At 40.3% G+C, this 21,661-nt stretch overlaps 1 protein-coding gene across 1 annotated transcript; it reads left to right on the forward strand.

The window, feature by feature from the left end:
* The first annotated feature begins 18,369 nt into the window (after positions 1–18,369).
* LOC109555356 (zinc finger protein OZF) lies at positions 18,370–21,661 on the forward strand. The gene has a single exon (XM_070784799.1). It carries the CDS (start codon positions 19,395–19,397, stop codon positions 20,271–20,273), a length of 879 nt encoding a protein of 292 aa, XP_070640900.1. The 5' UTR covers positions 18,370–19,394; the 3' UTR covers positions 20,274–21,661.

Raw genomic sequence — 21,661 nt, forward strand, 5'->3', positions numbered from 1 at the left:
GACATGTTAGTCCAGTTGGATGGAATAAATATTTATAGAATATTCCATCCAGACGTAGCAGAATATACATTCTTTTCAAGTACACGTGGAACATTGTCCAGGATAGACCCCATGCTATGCCACAAAAAACCCAAGTCTCAACAAACTTAAGAGAGCAGTAATTGTACCAAGCATTTTCTCTAACCACACTGTATGAAATTAGAAAATAATTACATAAGGAAAATGCAAAAACCACAAACACATGGAGACAAAAGAATATGATAGGAAAAAAGAACAGTGCATCAGTGAAGAAATCAAAGAAGGAGTTAGAAAATACCTGGAGACAAATGAAAACAAACACACATGTTTCCAAAACCTATAGGATGCAGCAAAAGCAGTTCTAAGAGGAAAGCTTATAGCCATACAGGTCTACCTCAAAAACCAAGGAACATCTCCAATAAAGAACCTAACCTACCATCTAAAGGAATTAGAAAAAGAACAAGCCAAGCCCAAGGTCAGCAGAAGGAAGGAAATAATAAAGATCAGAGAAGAAATCAATAAAAAAGAGACAGGAGAGAAGCAATAATTTGAAAGGAGCCTAGGTCAGACCCACCTACTGATCTTGGAGTGTCTCTTGGAGAGGTAGGAGAAATCTGGAGCTCATTCTGGGGACATAGATACTGGTGGAAGCAATTTTGGAAAGCTTTTTCTGCCACATGGACACTGGTGCTGGCAAGTATCATTTTGACATCTTCCCCCTGGCTTATAAGCCTCAGGACCGAACCTTGATCCTGACCACCAGCCTACAGGCACCACGATTGAATGTCTCACAGCAGGTAACTGGCCAGGCAGAGACACAGGCCCATCCACCAGCATCCAGTGTGCCTTATGATGCCCTGAGCCCACAGGTGCCACTGGACACAAGCCTGTCCACCAGAGTGCCTAGGATCTGTCCCACACATGAGAGCACAGGCACTAGACCTGGGACACCCAGGGTCCTGCAGCCAGAGCCCCAGGACCCAGCTCTGCCCACCATGGAGCTGCTAGTAGCCCTAGGACAGCCTGGGCCTCAGTCCCACCCACCAGCAGGTCAGCACCAGCTCTGAGATACCTTGGCCTCCTCAGCCAGCTGTGCCAGGACCCAGCCCCACTCACCAGTGAACCCGTGTTAGGTTTTGGATACACTAGAGCTTGCAATCCAGCTCTATCAGGAAAGGGCTCCGTCCAACAGAAGGTTGAATCTAGATCTAGGCTGCTTTTGGATCCTATCCAGCAGCTGCTTGAGTACCTTTGTCTGTGAGGCAGACCCAAGGGCTTGTCATTGAACAGATGTTGATGTGCCGTGGATGAGATGCACACTCAGGGTTGCTGTCCAATCTGGGTTACCAAAATTGTTACCAAACCAAACTTGGGTCTGCAAGCCTGCACACAGTTAAGCCAATCTACTGACCCCAGTGGATTTTCTTTTAAATGTGGTAAGAAATAGAAGGTGAAAAATTAGAATTGGATAAATCTGAGCATATAGGAATAGTAAGTTCAGAATTCAGGGATCTGGAGAAGTAAACGGATATTTTTGTACTATTTTTGGTTTCTCATTTATGTTATATTACATAATTCTGAATATGCGGTATGTTGAAAGAAGTTTGATTGAGGTCACTTTGATTTTTCTTATCAGTTTTTTCACTTTACTTTTTCACCATTTCCCGCATAAAAATTCTGGATTATTGTTACCCTATCTCTTAGAGAGTTAGCGAATAAAAGAGGTAAATAAAATGATAATGACCCTAGAGATCACCAGAAAGGCTGAAACAGGAATTATTTCTTGAACTTTGAAATTCAGCAATTTCTGTAAAGTGTTTCAATGAACACACTTTACAATGTATTCTATAATACAGACAATGTTGAAAAAAGTTTGAATGGGGTATGCTTGTCGAATTAACACTATTTTCCTAAGGTTGGAACTTATAGTTTCTTATTTAAGCTGTAAAGCCCTTGCTCTAATTTGAATTTTCAGTAGCTAACACTGTTAGATCATGATTAGTCTTTAGGTGTCTGCGTTCCTCAATCACCCTCTAAAGTGAAAAACAACATATTCTCATTTCCCCTCCAGGCCTTTACCATCAAACCCCATTTTCCCTCCCTCCTTCCTAGAGGTCATGTGTGTCACTCACCCTTGCATTTCTGCTTCATGGCCCGTACGTATGGTGCAGTTGTAGCACCGGTTTATTAATGCCTGTATTTGGTTATTGGATTCACTAAATGGAAAACACACCTAGCAACAACAAAAAAAAAATCCTAGTTCGTTCACAGGAATTCACACATAGTTTATATTTCTGACCAGCATGCCAGAAAAGTTCTGAAAAATATTTGTATATCATACGGCCAGACACTGAGATACTGAAGCAGCAACAATGAACACAACAGAAATTATGTCATTTTGTAAAACGCTAGTTTTCTTATGGGTCCACAGTCCCGTTTTGAATCTGTGATGGCGCTGCAGTGAGCTTTTCACTCCCCAAACTCTATTCTGCTTGTTTAAGACCATGTCAAGGTCCCATCCAGAAAAATTTAATTGCAGTTGATTTGATGGAAGTTTTTCCTGATATCACTGCGAACCATATCACTTTTTCTAATTCTTTCTTCAGATTTTTCTAGGGGATGTCCCTGGTAGTCCAGTGGCTGAGACTCTGCACTCCCAGTGAGGGGTCCTGGGTTCAATCCCGGATTGGGGAACTAGATCCTGCATGCCACAACTAAGACCTGATGCAGCCAAGTAAGTGAATATAAAAAATGATTTTTCTAGTATTCCACAAACATAATAAATAATAACCCTGACAAGGGGACTCATTTATCCTAAATCTGTACTCCAATGATCCCGAGGAGCTCTGGAGTGTGTAGCTATAGGCCTGGGTGTCCTAGATGCGGTATTCACTTGCTGGTGGGAGGAATCATGGCCTGGGGGTGTCCTGAAGCTGGTCTCAGCCCATAGGTAGTAGGTACAGCCAAATTCTAGTCCTCAGCACTGGCTGAGCAGCCCAAGTTATCCTCGGGGTCCTGGGGCAGGCACCAGCCAGCTTTGTTGTGGGATGGGTCCTGATATGGCAGGATGAACGGCTCTGATGGTTCTGGGGCTGGTGTCTCCCCACTGGTGGGTGGTGGTACCACCCTGAAAGGTAGAGGTGAGTCCTGGGGTCTCTGGCTGCAGGGCCCATGGGTCACAGAGCTTGTGTCTTGGCCTGCTTGTGGGGAGGGTGAGGCCCAGGGATTCCCAGGACTAGCACAAACTCTCTGATAGATGGAGATGGGTCCTGGGAACATGGGCTGCATAGCCCTGAGTGTCCTGGAGCTGGTGTTTCAACCCACCGGTAAGCTGGACTCGGGTCCAGAGTATGATGGGACGGTGCCTACCCCTTGATGGGTGAGGTTGGTGCTGCAGCTGGTTCTAGACTACTGGTATGTGGGGCCAGGTCCTGGGATGGCCAAAGCTGGGTTCCAGGGTAACTACAGGCTTCAGGGGTCTCAAGGTGGGTCTGTACCTCTGCCTGGGTTTTTGCTTGGCCTAAGGCATCCCAGTACTGGTGCTGATAGGCATGTTCGTCAGGTCTGGGTTATAGCACGAATAAGCTAGAAGGAGGATTACAAAATGGTGCTCTAGCGCCAGGGTCCATGTGGTAGAACCAGCTCCCCCAAAATGGCTGCCACCTATGTCTATATCCCCATGGTGAGCTCCAGCTGCCTTCTACTTCTCCAGGAGCCTCTCCAAGATCAGCAGATGGGTTTAACCCAGGCTTCTTTCAAATTGCTGTTTCTGTCCTAGGTTCCCAAGCTTGTTAAGATTTTCTGTGCACCTTGTAAGGGTAGAGTCTCTGTTTCCCACAGCCCTCTGGCTCTCCTGAAAGTAAGCCTCACTGACCTACCAAGCCAAGCCTTCTGGGGGCTCATCTTCCTGGTACAGGGCCCCCAAGTCTGGAAAGACTTATGTGGGCGTGGACCACTTATTCCTTGAGGAAAACTTCAATTGTTGTTATACTCCCATTATTAGGTTGCCCACCTCAGAGTATGGGTTGACCATGTCTCCACCTCCTTAATCATGTACCAAGTTTAATATTGTTTTCTTCATAATACTTAGATTCTAAAAATACTCCAAAAGCTAGAACTGGTGAACATCTATGGGTGGAAATATATATTCACCTAATTCTCTGAGAAACCTCCTTAGGGACAGAAGAAATACAAATAAATGTGAAATAATTTAAAAACACAATCTTTTCAATAATCTTTGGTAATACATGCAAAAATATTTATACATGTAAGAATGTAAAATCATATAGAAATGAGCCAAATTATAGAAATGGATCCAACAAGGACTTAAACAACAACTCAAGAAACGGAGGTCATCAGTGAGCTACCATCTGCCAAATGGCAATCTTCCAAGGGTGCATCTGCTTAAACTTTCAAGGAAGCGTTAATTTTGCTTCGAACAAAATATTAATAGTTCCACATTGTGAAGGAAAGCATATTTTATTTCCAGAGATATAATATGATGCCACCCGAGATAGATGGTCAAGGTGGAGTGTTTGACAAAATGCGGTCCACTGGAGAAGGAAATGGCGAACCACTTCAGCACTCTTCCTTTGAGAACCCCACGAACAGGATGAAAAGGCAAGAAGATATTACACTGAAAGATGAAACCCCCAGGTCAGTAGGGAATCCAATATACTACTGGAGAACAGCAGAAACATACCTCCAGAAAGAACGAAGAGGCTGAGCCAAAGTGGAAATGACACCCAGTTTTGGATGTGTCTGGTGGTGAAAGTAAAAGTCTGATGCTGCAAAAAACAATATTGCATAGGAACCTGAAAAGTTAGGTCCATGAATCTAGGTAAATTGTAAGTGGTCAAACAGGAGATGCCAAGAGTGAACATATTCGTTTAGGAATCGGTGAATTAAAATGGACAAGAATGGGTGAATTTAATTCAGATGCCCCTTATATCTACTACTATGGGTCATCTGAATTAAATGGAGTAGCCCTCGTAGTCAACAAAAGAGTCTGAAATGCAGTACCTGTGTGTAATTTCAAAAACAACAGTGATCTCGGTTCATTCCAAGACAAACCATTCGATATCACAGTCATCCCAGTCTATGCTCCAACTACTAATGCCTAAGAAGATGAAGTTGAATGGTTTTATAATGATCTACGAGACCTTTTAGAAATAACCCCCCCAAAAAGATGTCCTTTTCATCCTAGGAGACTGGAATGCAAAAGTAGGAAGTCAAGAGATACCTGGAGTAACAGGCACGTTTGGCTTTGGAGTACAAAATGAAGCATGGAAAAGGCTAACAGAGTTTTGCCAAGAGAAGCCTTTAGCTTCTCTTCTTTTCTCAGCTATTTGTAAGGCCTCGTCAGACGACCATTTAGCCTTTTTGCGTTTCATTTTCTTGGGGATGGTCTTGATCCCTGCCTCCTGTTCAATGTCACAAACTTCCGTTCATAGTTCTTCAGGCATTCTGTCTATCAGATCTAATCCCTTGAATTTATTTTTCACTTCTACTGTATACTTGTAAGGGATTTGATTTAGGTCATACCTGAATGGTCTAGTGGTTTTCCCTACTTTCTTCAATTTAAGTCTGAATTTGGCAATAAGGAGCTCATGATTTGAGCCACAGTCAGCTCCCAGTCTTGCTTATGCCGGCTGTATACAGCTTCTCCATCTTTGACCGCAAAGAATATAATCAACCTGATTTTAGTATTGGCCGTCTGGTGATGTCCATGTGTAGAGTCTTCGCTTGTGTTGTTGGAAGAGTGTGATTGGTATGACCAGTGCATTCTCTTGGCAAAACTCTGTTAGCCTTTGACCTGCTTCGTTTGTACTCCAAGGCCAAATTTGCCTGTTACTCCATGTAGCCCTTACTTTTGCATTCCAGTGCATTATAAAGTAGAGACATCACGTTGTCAGCAAAGGTCAGTCTAGTCAAAGCTACGGATTTTCTAGTAGTCATGTACAGGTGTTAGATTTGGACCATAAAGAAGGCTGAGCACCAAAGAATTGATGCTTCCGAACTGTGCTGCTGGGGAAAACTCTTGAGAGTCCTTTAGACTGTAAGATCAAACCAGTCAATCCTAAATGAAATCAACACTGAATGTTCATTGGAAGGACTGGTGCTGAAACTGAAGTTCCAATACTTGGGCCACCTGATCTGAAGAGCTGAATCATTGGTAAAAACCCTGATGCTGGGAAAGATCGAGGGCAAAAGGAGAAGGAGGTGGCAGAGAATGGAGATGGTTAGATGGCATCACCGACTCAATGGACATGAATTGGAGCATACTCTAGGAGATAGTAGAGGACAGAGGAGCCTACCATGCTACTGTCCGTGGGTCACAAGGAATCAGACTCAACTTAGCAACTGAACAACAACTCTAAGACCTGTGATTGTGTCACCTCCCTGATATTTGAGCAGAAGTGACCCCCCAACCCCCTTTATGCTTAGGAACGTTTATGCTATTGCAGAGACCATAGTTTTCACTTCCTGTAAACCCACTGATTATTCAAGACTGTCACCTCTTAGAAGGGAGTGGTAAGGTAACACTCCAGGTTGCAAATAGCAACAGCATAATCCCCTTTAGTCAGAAAATACGTGAATATTAATACACCACAGTATGGATGCTTAGGCACTTAAATGCTAACATGTCTAATTGGTGGGATTGTAGGTGATTGGTTCTTATAAATTTCAAGTGATAAATGTGTCATTTTAGGGCAGTGATCTGGGCTCATCTATTTACATATTCCTGATTATATTAATCAGCTAGGCTTGGCATAACAAAATACTGTAGACTAGGCGGCATAAACAACAGAAGTTCATTTTCTCACAGTTCTGGAGGATAGAAGTGCCAAAATCAAGATCTAGCAGTGTCAGTTTCTAGAGAAACCTCTCTTTCTGTATTACTAGTGGTCATCTTCTTGTTGGGTCCTCACATGCAGGGGAAAGATCTGGTATCTCTTCCTCTTCCATATGGCCACAGTCCTATCCAATTATGCCCCTGCTCCCATCTCAATTAATTACCTAAATACCCTATCTCCAGATCCAGTCACACTTGGGGTTAGGGCTCCAACATATTAATTTTTTGGAGGGGAGCCAATTCGGTTCATAGCACCTGTGCTCACCACAAACACCAAAAATACTTGGTTCATAAAACAGTGAATTCTGTTCAGGACAAGAACCAGACCAGAAGTTCTGTGCTGCAGCTCATTAACAGGTATTAGATATCTGAGCTGATGCCCAATGAAAGAAGTGATGTGCTTAGCAAAGCGGGTGTTAGCAAGAGACTCTTGTCCCGCCCCATCCAACCCCAGCCTTTCATGTCCCCTGACCTTAGTTGAAAAGCACTTTCCAAAAAGCAAGAAGAGTCCACCTAAAATTCCAGCCCTTATACACCTTAGAAGATCAAGTCAGACCCTTTGTTTTCATTTCCTCATTTCTGAGACAAAGGGGCTAGTCTACGTGACCTCTTCTCCCAAGGCTCTCTATCTTTATAATTCCAACTTTCAGGAAAAGCACTTAGCATCCCTGTTGGGAGGCACATATACTGAATAATATCCTGCAAACTGAGATGGAACTTTGGGACCAAAAAAAACAGAGGGAGCAATGCCATGGAGTGCAATTATGAAGTTCACTGTGGGGAAATCACATACAAGCACAAAGGATAGAGTCGACAGATAATTCAGAGGCATTCGAAGCTGCACTGCACACTGACTGCCAAAAAGGGTACAAGAGAATTTAAAGGGACCAGAGCTAGAAGTAGAATCTGACTACCAAGACAGAAGCACAGGTGCAGCAACTGGAATCGGGGTTCCTCCCCTCAGGGGTTTCATGACCATTAACCATTTACGTCAGCAAAAGCACTCTTGCAGGTCTCACATCAGATGAAGGCAAGGGCAAAAGTTGATAGGGTACTCATCTGGCTTGGACTCACTTCTTGTAAATTAAGCTAAAGCTCAATCATGTGAAAAGAGGGGAGGTTAGGACTGTGTGAATTAAGATGGAACTGAAAAAATGGAGTTGGTGTGGTTCAGCCACACAATCCCCAAGTCAGGACCCACTTGATCTGGACAGAAGGGGCCTTTCCTGAGAGCCAAATCTGCTAAAATAGCTTTCCTGCACTCATTTTATTCGGCTGAAAAGTAGCCTTGTGTACTTTCATTCCTTAGAAGACCACCAGAAATGAACCACAGGAGCCCATGATAAACATATTGGTTATATTATTATTGTGCTGCTTCATTAGAAGTGAAAATAAATTGTGAGAAGATGCAAAACCATGCAACTCAATGATTATAAACAACAGAGGAAATCGTTGTAGAAAGTGAAAAGCAGCTTATCCTATGGGGGAGTACAGACTACACACACAAAGATCGTCAATTGAGAGCTTATTGACAGCATCTGCCTGGTGGAATTTATGCATCAATGGAAGTTTTAAGATGAGGGGAGGGGACATTGGCTACCCCTGACCTCTTAGCCAGGGGTTATGGGTGAGAAGACATCAGAAGATACCTAAAATCGCTATAAAGATTTGCCAAAAGCAAGACACTCAATGTTGAAATTTGCTCTTGCAAGGAGGTCCCCATTTTATGATGTTTGAGCACACACGTTCTCCTGCTGGATAGCTGGGGGGAAATCAAACGCAAAAAAGTTATTATGAGGGTATTTTCTTAAGATTAAGCTCAATTTCTTCCAAAAGAGCTCATTGCCAAATCATTGGACTCCGCCATAAGAAAGAAAATGTTGGTCACTCAGTCGTGTCCAACTGTTTGCAATCCCATGGCCAGTAGCTCTCCAGGCTCTTATTACTAATATAAACTCGAAGATATCTCCTTTTACCTCAAGACGTTTGAATGTGAAGTTCATGTTAAGGGTCATATATTTTCTATTGTGGTTTTTTCTTGGCCCTTGAAAAATTGTATTTGATTTTTACTTAAGTCCTTTTTCTATGGTGTATTGATGGATGTTAAAGAAATGGATTTCCTATTACTTTTTGTTTTAAACTGGTTTCTAATTTAGTACATCTGCAGAGAGAGAACATTCTGTGGGATTTCAATCCTTTGTAATATTTTGATTTGCTTTAGATCACTGACTTCTGCCTCACTGAATACAATAAAGTCTTTGTGTGGAGCATAACAAACTGTGGAAAATACTTAAAGTGATGGAAACATCATCCCACATTACCTGTCACCTAAGGAGCCTTATGCAGGTCAAGAGGCAAGAGTCAGAACCAGATATGGAACAATGGAGTGATTCCAAATTGGGAAATGAGTACGTCAAGTCAGTGTATTGTCACCCTGCTTATTTAAATTCTATGCAGAGAACATCATGTGAAATGTTGGAGTGGATGAAGCACAAGCTGGAATCAAGATTTCTGAGGAAATATAAACAACCTGACCTATGCAGATGACACCACCCTAATGGCAGCAAGTGAGGAGGAATTAAAGAGCCTCTTGATGAAGTTGAAAGAGGAGAGTGAAAAAGCAACCTTAAAACTTAACATTAAAAATGAAGATCATGGCATCTGGTCCCAACACTTCATGGCAAATAGATGGGGAAAAAGTGGAAACAGTGACAGACTTTATTTTCTTGGGCTCCAAAACCACTGTGGATGGTGACTGCAGGCATGAAATTTAAAGTTGCATGCTCCCTGGAAGAAAAGCTATGACAAAGCTAGACAGTGTAGTAAAAAGCAGAGGCATCACTTTGACAACAAAGGTCCATCCAGACAAAGCTATTGTTTTTTCCAGTAGTCCTGTATGGATGTGACAGTTGGACCATAAAGAACGCTGAGTGCCGAAGAATTGATGCTTTTGAACTGTGGTCTTGGAAAAGATTCTTGCAACTCACTTGGACAGCAAAGAGATCAAACCAGTCAATGTTTAAGGAAATCAACCCTGAATATTCATTGGAAGGATGGATGCTGAAGCTGAAGCTCCAATACTTTGGCTACCCGATGAGAAGAGCTGAGTCATTGGAAAAGACCCTGATGCTGGGAAAGATTGAGTGCAGGAGGAGAAGGGAGCAAAAAAGGATGAGGTGGTTGGATGGCATCACCGATCTAACAGACATGATTTTGAGCAAACTCCGGGAGATAGTGAAGGACAGCGAAGCCTGGTATGCTGCAGTTCATGGAGTCACGAAGAGTCGGACATGACTGAGAGACTGAACGACAACGGCAACATAGAGGTGAGACAGAGGGTATCAGGTGTGATTATTTTCTTGGTAACATAGAGGGTATCAAGAGAGATTATCTTCTGGCCCTTTCCTTCTTTGCTTGCTTCGTTGTGTGTTTCTAATCATGGTGATTTTAAAATATCATATTAGTTATCTGAAACTGATGTATGAAATGCCAGAAATCAGTATACTGAACAGTACGTACTTAATGTCTCACACTTTTGGAGGCCAGAAATCCCACTGAAGGTGTCAGCTGGTTTGGTTCCTTCAGAGTGATGTGAAGGAAGCCTCTGTTCCAGTCCTCTCTCCTTGGCTTGTGGAGATGGCAGTGACCCTTCCATATCTGCTCACAGTTTCCTCCCTATATGAAGGTTTCTGTGTCCATATTTCCCATTTTTATGTGGATACAGGTCATTTTGGATTAGAGGGCATCATAATGAACCCAGTTGAACTTGATTCCTCCAGGATAAATCCTGTCTCTGTAAACACGTATTACGTGTCAGTTACTAGGGTTTAGTACATCAGCACAGATGTATTAGGGAAAGGAATTCAACCCAGAGAAGACAAGACTTTTGAGTTTAGGTGGGCATAGCTGTTGAATTTTCCATTGTATTGAAACCAATTTTTTTTCACAGATAAATGCTGGTATGATATTTACTAGGTGGTATAGTTACAATTTTTTAATTCTTCAAACATATACACGTAGAATATTGAGGGAAAGTCTTACTTATACAGAAATTTTTGATGAATGAGGGTATCCAAATCCCTGTGCAATTTGGCAAATATTGAATTTTTGATAATCACATGTCATTTACCGATGGATGCATTATAAGTTACGTCAGAACTTAGTGCATTAAGGGAGCGATTATTTATGATTTCTTATGTATCTATGTGCAAGGTGAATGCTTCTGTTGCTGTGTCTAGTGTCAGGATTTTTTTGGAGCTCCCTCTGTTTTGCATAGTCCCTTGTGCACTTTATATAACATTGCTTCAAAATTAATACTGTATAAGACACTTCTCTGCATTCTAAAATGGCTGCTTGATAATCAGGAATGGTGTGTACAATAACAATAATAATAAAAATAAAGAGAACATTGGTGAGCACTTAAGGGAAAAAATAAAGTCACTCCTCTCATGTAATTTTCTCAACTATTTCAATAGTGAATAATTTTATTCAGTTTATAAAAGTTTCTGACTTTCCCCTCTATCTGAAGAGAGAAGTTACTATTTCATTTCAGTCCTTATAAATTCATTCTGGTTTATTTTTTTAATTAATATATTTATTTTACTTTTTAAAAATGTATTTATTTTAACTGGAGGCTAATTACTTTACAATATTGTAGTGGTTTTTGCCATACACTGACATGAATCAGCCATGGGTGTACATGTGTTCCCCATCCTGAACCCCTCTCCCACCTCCCTCCCTATCCCCCGCTCTGGGTCATCCCAGTGCACCAGCCCTGAGCACCCTGTCTCATGCATCGAACCTGGACTGGCGATCTGTTTCACATATGATAATATACATGTTTCAATGCTAGTCTCTCAGATCATCCCACCCTTGCCTTCTCCCAGAGTCCAAAAGACTGTTCTATACATCTGTGTCTCTTTTGCTGTCTCGCATATGGGTTATCATTACCATCTTTCTAAATTCCATACATATGCGTTAGTATACTGTATTGGTGTTTTTCATCCTGACTTACTTCACTCTGTATAATAGGCTCCAGTTTCATCCACCTCATCAGAACTGATTCAAATGCATTCTTTTTAATGGTTGATTAATATTCCATTGGGTATATGTACCACAGCTTTCTTATCCATTCGTCTGCCGATGGACATCTAGGTTGTTTCCATGTCCTGGGTATTGTAAACAGTGCTGCGATGAACACTTGGGTACACGTGTCTCTTTCTGGTTTCCTCGGTGTGTATGCCCAGCGGTGGGATTGCTGAGTCATATGGCAGTCCTATTTCCAGTTTTTTAAAGAATCTCCACACTGTTCTCCATAGTGGCTGTACTCGTTTGCATTCCCACCAACCGTGTAAGAGGGTTCCCTTTTCTCCACACCCTCTCTAGCATTTATTCTTTGTAGGTATTTTGATAGCAGCCATTCTGACCGGTGTGAAATGGTACCTCATTTTGGTTTTGATTTGCATTTCTCTGACAATGAGTGATGTTGAGCATCTTTTCATGTGTTTGTTAGCCATCTGTATGTCTTCTTTGGAGATATTTCTGTTTAGTTCTTTGGCCCAGTTTTTTATTGCATCATTTATTTTTCTGGAATTGAGCTGCAGGAGCTGCTTCCATACTTTTGAGATTAATTCTTTGTCAGTTGCTTCATTTGCTATTTTTTCCTCCCATTCTGAAGGCTGTCTTTTCACCTTGCTTATAGTTTCCTTCGTTGTGCAAAAGGTTTTAAGTTTAATTAGGTCCCATTTGTTTATTTCTCCTTTTATTTCCATTACTCTGGGAGGTGGGTCATAGAGGATCCTGCTGTGATTTATGTCAGAGAGTGTTTTGCCTATGTTTTCCTCTAGGAGTTTTATAGTTTCTGGTCTTACATTTAGATCTTTAATCCATTTTGAGTTTATTTCTGTGTATGGTGATAGAAAGTGTTGTAGTTTCATTCTTTCACAAGTGGTTCACTAGTATTCCCAGTATCACTTGTTACAGAGATTGTCTTTTTTCCACTGTATTTTCTTGCTTCCTCTCAAAGAGGTAGGTGCGTGGATTTATCTCTGGGCTTTCTAGTTTGTTCCACTGATCTATATTTCTGTCTTTGTGCAAGTACCATACTGTCTTGATGACTGTAGCTTTGTAGTGTTTCCTGAAGTGAGGCAGGTTGATTCCTCCAGTTCCATTCTTCTTTCTCAAGACTGCTTTGGTTATTCGAGGTTTTTTGTATTTCCATACAAATTGGGAAATTATTTGTTCTAATAGTCTGAAAAATATTGTTGGTCACTTGAGAGGGATTGCAGAGAAGGCGATGGCACCCGACTCCAGTACTCTTGCCTGGAAAATCCCATGAGTGAAGGAGCCTGGAAGGCTGCAGTCCATGGGGTCGTGAAGAGTCAGACACAACTGAGCCACTTCACTTTCACTTTCACTTTCATGCACTGGAGAAGGCAATGGCACCCCACTCCAGTGTTCTTGCCTGGAGAATCCCAGGGACAGGGTGCCTCGTGGGCTGCCGTCTATGGGGTTGCACAGAGTCGTACCCGACTGAAGCAACTTAGCAGTAGCAGCAGTGAATCTATAGATTGCTTGGGGAAGTATACTCAATTTCACTGTATTGATTCTTCTGATCCATGAACATGGTATGTTTCTTCATCTATTTGTTTCATCTTTGATTTCTTTCATCAGTGTTTTATAGTTTTCTATATATAGGTCTTTTGTTTCTTAGGTAGATTTATTCCTAAGTATTTTATTCTTTTCATTGCAATGGTGAGTGGAATTGTTTCCTTAATTTCTCCTTCTGTTTTCTCATTGTTAGTGTATAGGAATGCAAGGGATTTCTGTGTGTTGATTTTATATCCTGCAACGTTACTCTATTCATTGATTAGCTCTAGTAATTTTCTGGTGGTGTCTTTAGGGTTTTCTATGTAGCAAACAGTGAGAGTTTTACTTCTTCTTTTCCAATCTGGATACCTTTTCTTTCTTTCTCTTCTCTGATCGCTGTGGCTAAAACTTCCAAAACTATGCTGAACAGTAGTGGTGAGAGTGGGCACCATTGTCTTGTTCCTGACTTTAGGGGAAATGCTTTCTATTTTTCACCATAATGTTTGCTGTGGGTTTATCATAGCTGGCTTTTATTATGTTGAGATATGTTCCTTCTGTGCCTGCTTTCTGGAGGGTTTTTATCATAAATGGATGTTGAATTTTGTCAAAGGCTTTCTCTGCATCTATTGAGATAATCATGTGGTTTTTATCTTTCAATTTGTTAATGTGGTGAATCACATTGATTGATTTGTGGATATTAAAAAATCCTTGCATCCCTGGGGTAAAGCCCACTTGGTCTTTTTAATATGTTGTTGGATTCTGTTTGCCAGAATTTTGTCAAGGATTTTTGCATCTATGTTCATCAGTGATATTGGCCTGTAGTTTTCTTTTTTTGTGGCATCTTTGTATGGTTTTGGTATTAAGGTGACTGTGGCCTCATAGAATGAGTTTAGAAGTTTACCTTCCTCTGCAATTTTCTGGACGAGTTTGAGTAGGATAGGTGTCAGCTCCATAAGCTTAATAGCTGATCCTTTAGCAGAACTCCGCAGGCCAGAAGGGAATGGCAGGATATATTTAAAGTGTTGAATGGTACAAATCTACAGCCAAGATTACTGTACCCAGCAAGGATCTCATTCAAAATTGATGGAAAAATAAAAAGCTTTTCAGTCAAGCAAGAGTTAAGAGAATTCAGTACCACCAAACCAGCTTTACAACAAATGTTAAAGGGACTGATATAGTCAAGAAATACAAGAGAAGAAAAAAGATCTACAAAATCAACCCCAAAGAATTAAGAAAATGGCAATAGGAACATATATATAAATAATTACTTTAAATATAAATGGATTAAATGCTCCAACCAAAAGACACAGACTGGTTGAATGGATACAAAAACAAGACCCATATATATGCTGTCTACGAGAAACCCACTTCAGACCTCAAGACACATATGGACTGAAAGTGAGAGGATGGAAAAATATATTCTATGCAAATGGGAAACAAAAGAAAGCTGGAGTAGCAATCCTCATATCAGACAAAATAGATCTTAAAGAAGATTACAAGAGATAAGGAAGGGCACTGCATAATGATCATGGGATCAATTCAAGAGGAAGACATAACAATTGTAAATATCTATGCACCCTACATAGGAGTACCTCAATACATAAGACAAACATTAACAAACATAAGAGGAGAAATTGACAGTAACACAGTAGTGGTAGGAGACTTTAACACCCCACTCACACCAATGGACAGATCATCAAAGGAGAAAATTAATAAGGAAACACAAGTCTTAAATGATACATTAGAGGAGATGGATCACATTGATATCTTCAGGATATTCCATCCAAATGCAGAAGAATACAGCATTCTTTTCAAGTGCACATGGACCATTCTCCAGGGTAGACCACATCTTGGATCACAAATCAAACTTCAGTAAATTTAAGAAGATTGAAATCTTATCAAGCATCTTCTCTGACCACAACGCTATAGGACTAGACATCAATTACAAGAAAAAAACTGTAAGAAACACCAACACATGGAGATTTAAAAATGTGTTTCTAAATAACCAACAGGTTACTGAAGAAATCAAAAGGGAAATAGACACATACACACATACGCAAAGATCAACTCAAAATGGATTTAAAGACCTAAATATAAGACCGGAAACTATAAAAATCTTAGAGGAAAACATAGGTAGGAGACTCAATGACATAAAGCAAAGCAAGATCCTCTATGACCCACCTCCTAGAGTAATGGAAATAAGAATAAGTAAACAAATGGGACCTGGTCAAACTTAAAAGCTTTTGCAAATCAAAGGAAACTCTAAGCAAGGTGAAAAGACAACCCATGGAATGGGAGAAAATAATAGCAAATGAAACAACTGACAAAGGATTAATTTCCAAAATATACAAGCAGATCATACAACTAATTGCCAGAAAACAAATAACGCAATCAAAAAGTGGGGGAAAGACCTAAACAGACATTTTTCCAAAGAAGACATACAGATGGCTAACAAACACATGAAAAGACACTCAACATCACTATCGGAGAAATGCAAACCAAAGTGAGATATCACCTCCTACCGGTCAGAATCAGTTCAGTTCAGTTGCTCAGTCGTGTCTGACTCTTTGCAACCCCATAAATCACTGCACGCCAGGCCTCCCCGTCCATCACCAACTCCTGAAGTTCATTCAAACTCACATCCATCGAGTCGGTGATGCCATCCAGCCATCTCATCCTCTGTCATCCCCTTCTCCTCCTGCCCCCAATCCCTCCCAGCATCAGAGTCTTTTCCAATGAGTCAACTCTTTGCATGTGGTGGCCAAAGTACTGGAGTTTCAGCTTTAGCATCATTCCTTCCAAAGAACAACCAAGACTGATGTCCTTTAGAATGGACTGGTTGGATCTCCTTGGAGTCCAAGGGACTCTCAAGAGTCTTCTCCAACACCACAGTTCAAAAGCATCAATTCTTCGGTGCTCAGCTTTCTTCACAGTCCAACTCTCACATCCATTCATGACCACTGGAAAAACCATAGCCTTGACTAGACGGACGTTTGTTGGCAAAGTAATGTCTCTGCTTTTTAATATGCTGTCTAGGTTGGTCATAAATTTCCTCCCAAGGAGCAAGTGTCTTTTAATTTCACGGCCGCAGTCACCATCTGCAGTGATTTTGGAGTGCAGAAAAATAAAGTCAGCCACTGTTTCCACTATCATAGGCAATGGGAATTTACTGTATGGCTCAGGAAACTCAAACAATCAACCTAGAGGGGTGGGATGGGGAAGGAGGTGGGACCGGGGTTCAAAAGGGAGAGGATATATGTAAACCCATGGCTGATTCATGTTGGGGTTTGACAGACAGCAACAAAATTCTGGAAAGCAATTATCCTTCAATAAAATAATAAATTAAAAAGAAAAAAATTCATACAGATGTATCTAGTTACTTATCTTCTAACAGAGAATCTTTTGATCTTTAAAACAATAACTTTCATGACCTGCAATTTTGTGTCCATTAGGGAGTGTCCATGGAAGGCATTTCAAACATCTATCTCCACTGGTACAGCCAGTCGGGGACTGGCAGCCTGTGAGTCACAGCTGTTGACTCAAAGTGTGGTTGAGTGACCAGAGCTCAAGAGATAATAGCCTTTCTATGAAAATCAGGCTGGAGATTAGGGGGAAGGAACTGTGGTACTTGGCCAGTTCTTTTTGGTTCTTTATTTATATTTAGCTATGGAGATTTAAGGACATGAATGCAGAGCGGGTCATGTCTTCAGGCCCTTACAGCAATGTAGAGGAGAATTATCAGCAATAAAACCTACAGTATCTCCTTTTACCTCAAAATGTTTGAATGGCCAGCTTCATGGCGAAGTTCACGGCTTTTCTTGTCCATTGCCTTTTCTTTGTGGTCCAGGAAGATTTTTATTTTAATTTCATTTGTGTAAATTTCCTATATATGGAGTGATGAATTTTAATGGTGTTGCTGATTTTCTATTAGTTTCCTTGATAAACAAGTTTCTAGCTTATGCCATCCGTTGAGAGAGAACAATCTGTGGAATTTCAATCCTTTACAATTTATTATGATTTTCTTTGAAGCTCATTATTACATCCTATTGTGAAATATTTCATTTGAATATTTAAAATAAGCTGTAAGTAACCCTTTTGACTAGGATGATGACATGTGTGGAGGATATCTCTGTTATGCAAACAATGAGATAAAAGTGATATAAACTACAAAATTCAAAAATTTCAGTGCTCATTCTTCGCAGCCAGTGTTCTTGCCTGGAGAATCCCAGGGACGCGGGAGCCTGGTGGGCTGCCGTGTATGGGGTCACACAGAGTTGGACATGACGGAAGCGACTTAGCAGCAGCAGCAGCATTCTTCACAGAGATCAAAAACAAATTATTATACCTCAGACAGAGCACCACCTCCTGAAGAGTAAAATGGGGGCAAGATTTGATTCCAGAGAGAGTTAATGGACTATTGCAAACATGAATGGGTCCAGTATCACCTCCAGACCTCTCTTTGAGATCAATAGAAAAAGAATTTAGGCAATAAGCCCCCTCAAGGAGTTCATTTCTTATTATTATTTTGTAATGTTGAAAATTAAGGATTTTGAAGAGGAAAAGGAGCTTATTATGCAAGCTACATTAAAATCAACCATGAAATCCAGTGCATACCTTACTGTTTCAGCAATTAGAAATTGGAATATCCACTGGGAAAAAAAATTCAGAAGTGGAAACTCTGTGCAGATCCAGGTGCCTTCTCTGAGAAACAAACGTGAACCATTTGAAAAGAGTGACTTCAGAAAACGCCTTAATGTCTATGTTGCTAATAGTTGCTGCTTCAAAACATCAGTTTTTCTTCCTATGAGTCAGGAATGCGTTACCAAGGTAGATTTAGAAAAGGCAGAGGAACAAGAGATCATATTGCCAACATCTGTTGGATCATCAAAAAAGTAAGAGAGAGTCCGGCCCCTGGGTCCACGTGGCGCGAAAATAGGAGGGTCATTTCCTTGTGCACCGTCCTCATCCTTCAGAAGGCCGGGAGGCCCCAGGGCTCAGCTGAGTTCTTGGAGAGAACTTTGGCTCCAGCATTAACATTCTAGTGCTGTGTCATTTCCCCAGTAGCAGGTTGTGAACTGATCAGGCTGGATGTGATCCTCTGTTGAAGCACGAAGACGAACTCTGGATGGTGGAGAAAGAAGTGGAAAGGAAGTTTGTTCAGAAGAAGCTTGAGAAGATGATGAACGGATAGACTGACAACAAGACTTGGGAGACAAGTTGCATCCAGCTTCAATAAAGTACAGACAGAAAAAAAGCAGTGACTAAGAAAATTGGAAAAGTGCTTCCTCTGATATCAGACTATCTTTTAAGGGAACAACTTTTTCAACCTAGAGTTTGAAACACAATTTAGAGTTAGTTGTGTAGGAAAGAATCATCAATTTAGATAGTGTGGAAATCTGCCACAGCTTACTCCTTGTAGTAATAATAACCCTTTTTGTAAAAGGGTATAAAATCAGTGTGGAAATGCCTTCATTAAAAATTTGAATCCCACATGATACCAGAGCATTCATACTGGAGAGAAAACCTATGAATTTACTGAATGTGGGAAAACTTTCATTTGTATGTTGCACCTCATTCAATGTCGAAGTCAGGCTGGAGAGAAATCCTGTGCTTCTAAAGAATATTGAAAAGCCTTTACCTAGATAACATCTCATTGAGCAGAAGGAAATTCATACTGGAGAGAAGTCAGTGAAGGTTATAAATCTTCACTGAATATTTTAGAAAATTTAGAGTTAGAGAGCTCTGAATGTACTGATTATGATAAAGTTTTCTCTTGAACCTTATCTCTTACTCTGTATTCGAAAGGCCATACACAGAGAAGCCCAGCACATGTAAGAAATGTGGAAATACCTTCAGCTAAAAGTAAATTTTCATTTATCAAAAAATTCATACAAGAAAGAAACCTTGTGAATGTGGGAAAGCTTCCATTCAGATGTCACACCTCAGTCAGCAGAGAATTTGTAGTGGGGAAAACCCCTTTGCCTGTAAGGTATGTGGGAAAATCTTCAGCCACAAATCAACTCTTACTGAGCATGAGCATTTTCATAATAGAGAGAAACCTTTTGAATGTAATGAATGTGGAAAAGCATTCAGCCAAAAGCAGTATGTCATTAAACATCAGAACACCCATACTGGAGAGAAGCTTTTTGAATGTAACGAATGTGGAAAATCCTTCAGCCAGAAGGAAAATCTTCTTACCCATCAGAAAATTCACACTGGAGAAAAACCTTTTGAGTGTAAGGACTGTGGGAAAGCTTTCATTCAGAAGTCAAACCTCATCAGACACCAGAGAACTCACACAGGAGAGAAGCCCTTTATATGTAAGGAGTGTGGGAAAACCTTCAGTGGCAAGTCAAACCTTACTGAGCATGAGAAAATTCATATCGGAGAGAAACCCTTCAAGTGTAATGAATGTGGAACAGCTTTTGGTCAGAAGAAGTACCTCATAAAACATCAAAATATTCACACTGGAGAGAAACCTTATGAATGTAATGAATGTGGAAAAGCCTTCTCTCAGCGAACATCACTTATTGTACATGTGAGAATTCATTCAGGTGATAAGCCGTATGAATGCAATGTATGTGGAAAAGCCTTCTCTCAAAGTTCATCTCTTACTGTACATGTGAGAAGCCACACAGGTGAGAAACCCTATGGTTGTAATGAGTGTGGGAAAGCTTTCTCACAGTTCTCAACCCTTGCTCTACATTTGAGAATACACACAGGTAAGAAGCCTTATCAGTGTAGTGAATGTGGGAAAGCTTTCAGCCAGAAGTCACACCACATTAGACACCAGAAAATTCATACCCATTAAAACCCTGTGGATATCATGAAAGGTGTTCATCAAGAATTTACACCTTACAACACATCAGAAATAATGAAGGAAGGCATCACAAATGAGGGAAGCAAAAGCTAAAAACTTAAAGGACACCAGAGAATTCATCTTGAAGAGAAAGACATTTGTATGATTGAAGTCCTGTATCCAATAAAAACCATACTGCAAAGGTAATACTGAAAACTTAAGATGCATTTCCACTAAAATTGGGAGTGGAAAACATTTTTATGATTGCCATCTGCATGAATCTGGAGATCTTCACCAGTGTAATAAAAACAAAGCTATAAGCATTAGAAAGAGACTTCTATGGTATTGATTTAGCAGAACAGAAGAGATTCTGCAAAAACCTATGCATTTATTAGAATTTATAATATAGAAAAGGCATCAGGAGCTGAGAAGCTAATGGGACTATTTTAAAAAGTGCTTTGGAGGTAATTTGTTCTCCAAGGTTGGGGGGGGGGTGGGGGGATAGAACATGAACTATACACAAAGATAAAGGGATTGAGTTAAAAGCAGAAGTATGAGAAAGCTATATAGTAAAATGGTTATGACCTTGGGAATGGGAAACATTCCTTATGGCAAATTGAAAAATATCTAGCAATTCTACTCTGAGTATGTATGCTCAGGAAAGTATGTACCAGACTATTTACTGTGGCATGATTTGTAGTACTCATTAATTGGGAACAAATTCCCATCAGGAACAAAATGGAAAATACTTAACGATGGAATACTGTATATCTGTAAAGTGTAATAAATGAGATCTATATGTATTAGAAAGATCTCAAAAGTCATGTTGAGGGGGAAAGAAAGTTGCAGAATGACATAATACGATGACATTTTTGTAAATTTGAATTAAAACTTCCTCACAGAATTTCAATGCTATATATTGGTAATGGATACATATATGTATGTATGTTTTTTAAGTGTTTTTGAAATGGGTTGGAAGTATACAGATCAAACTCTTGATAGTGGTTGCCTGTGAAGAGTGGAGAAGGGAAGGGAATGCGTGTGGGGGAGGGGGCTGTTAGAGGGAGACTTCAGTTTTATATATAAACATCAATTTCTCTTAAAAAAAAGACTGCAGAAAATATATTGAGATACTGGTTAATTCTGGATTGTGGTATATGGATATCTTGTCTTATTTTTTGTACTTTTCTGTATTTTTAAATTTTCTCAAAATTAGTAAGAATGGGGGTGAGGATGGGAACACTGTACCTATAGACATCATGTTCTAACGGATTCATTCCCAATCAACTACTAAACTTTTTATAGGAAATATTTCTAAAATTTTATCAATGAGTGGATGGACTTGCTCTCTATGTAGTAGGAAATTATCTATTTTATTAAAATTAAAACTGACAGTATAA

This window comes from Bos indicus, chromosome X (assembly GCF_029378745.1).
Source record: "Bos indicus isolate NIAB-ARS_2022 breed Sahiwal x Tharparkar chromosome X, NIAB-ARS_B.indTharparkar_mat_pri_1.0, whole genome shotgun sequence".
In the NCBI taxonomy this organism is placed as follows: Eukaryota; Metazoa; Chordata; class Mammalia; order Artiodactyla; family Bovidae; genus Bos; species Bos indicus.

Excerpts from the sequence above, each read along its gene's own strand:
- LOC109555356 (XM_070784799.1), top strand. The coding sequence starts at position 19,395 with ATGTCACACCTCAGTCAGCAGAGAATTTGTAGTGGGGAAAACCCCTTT.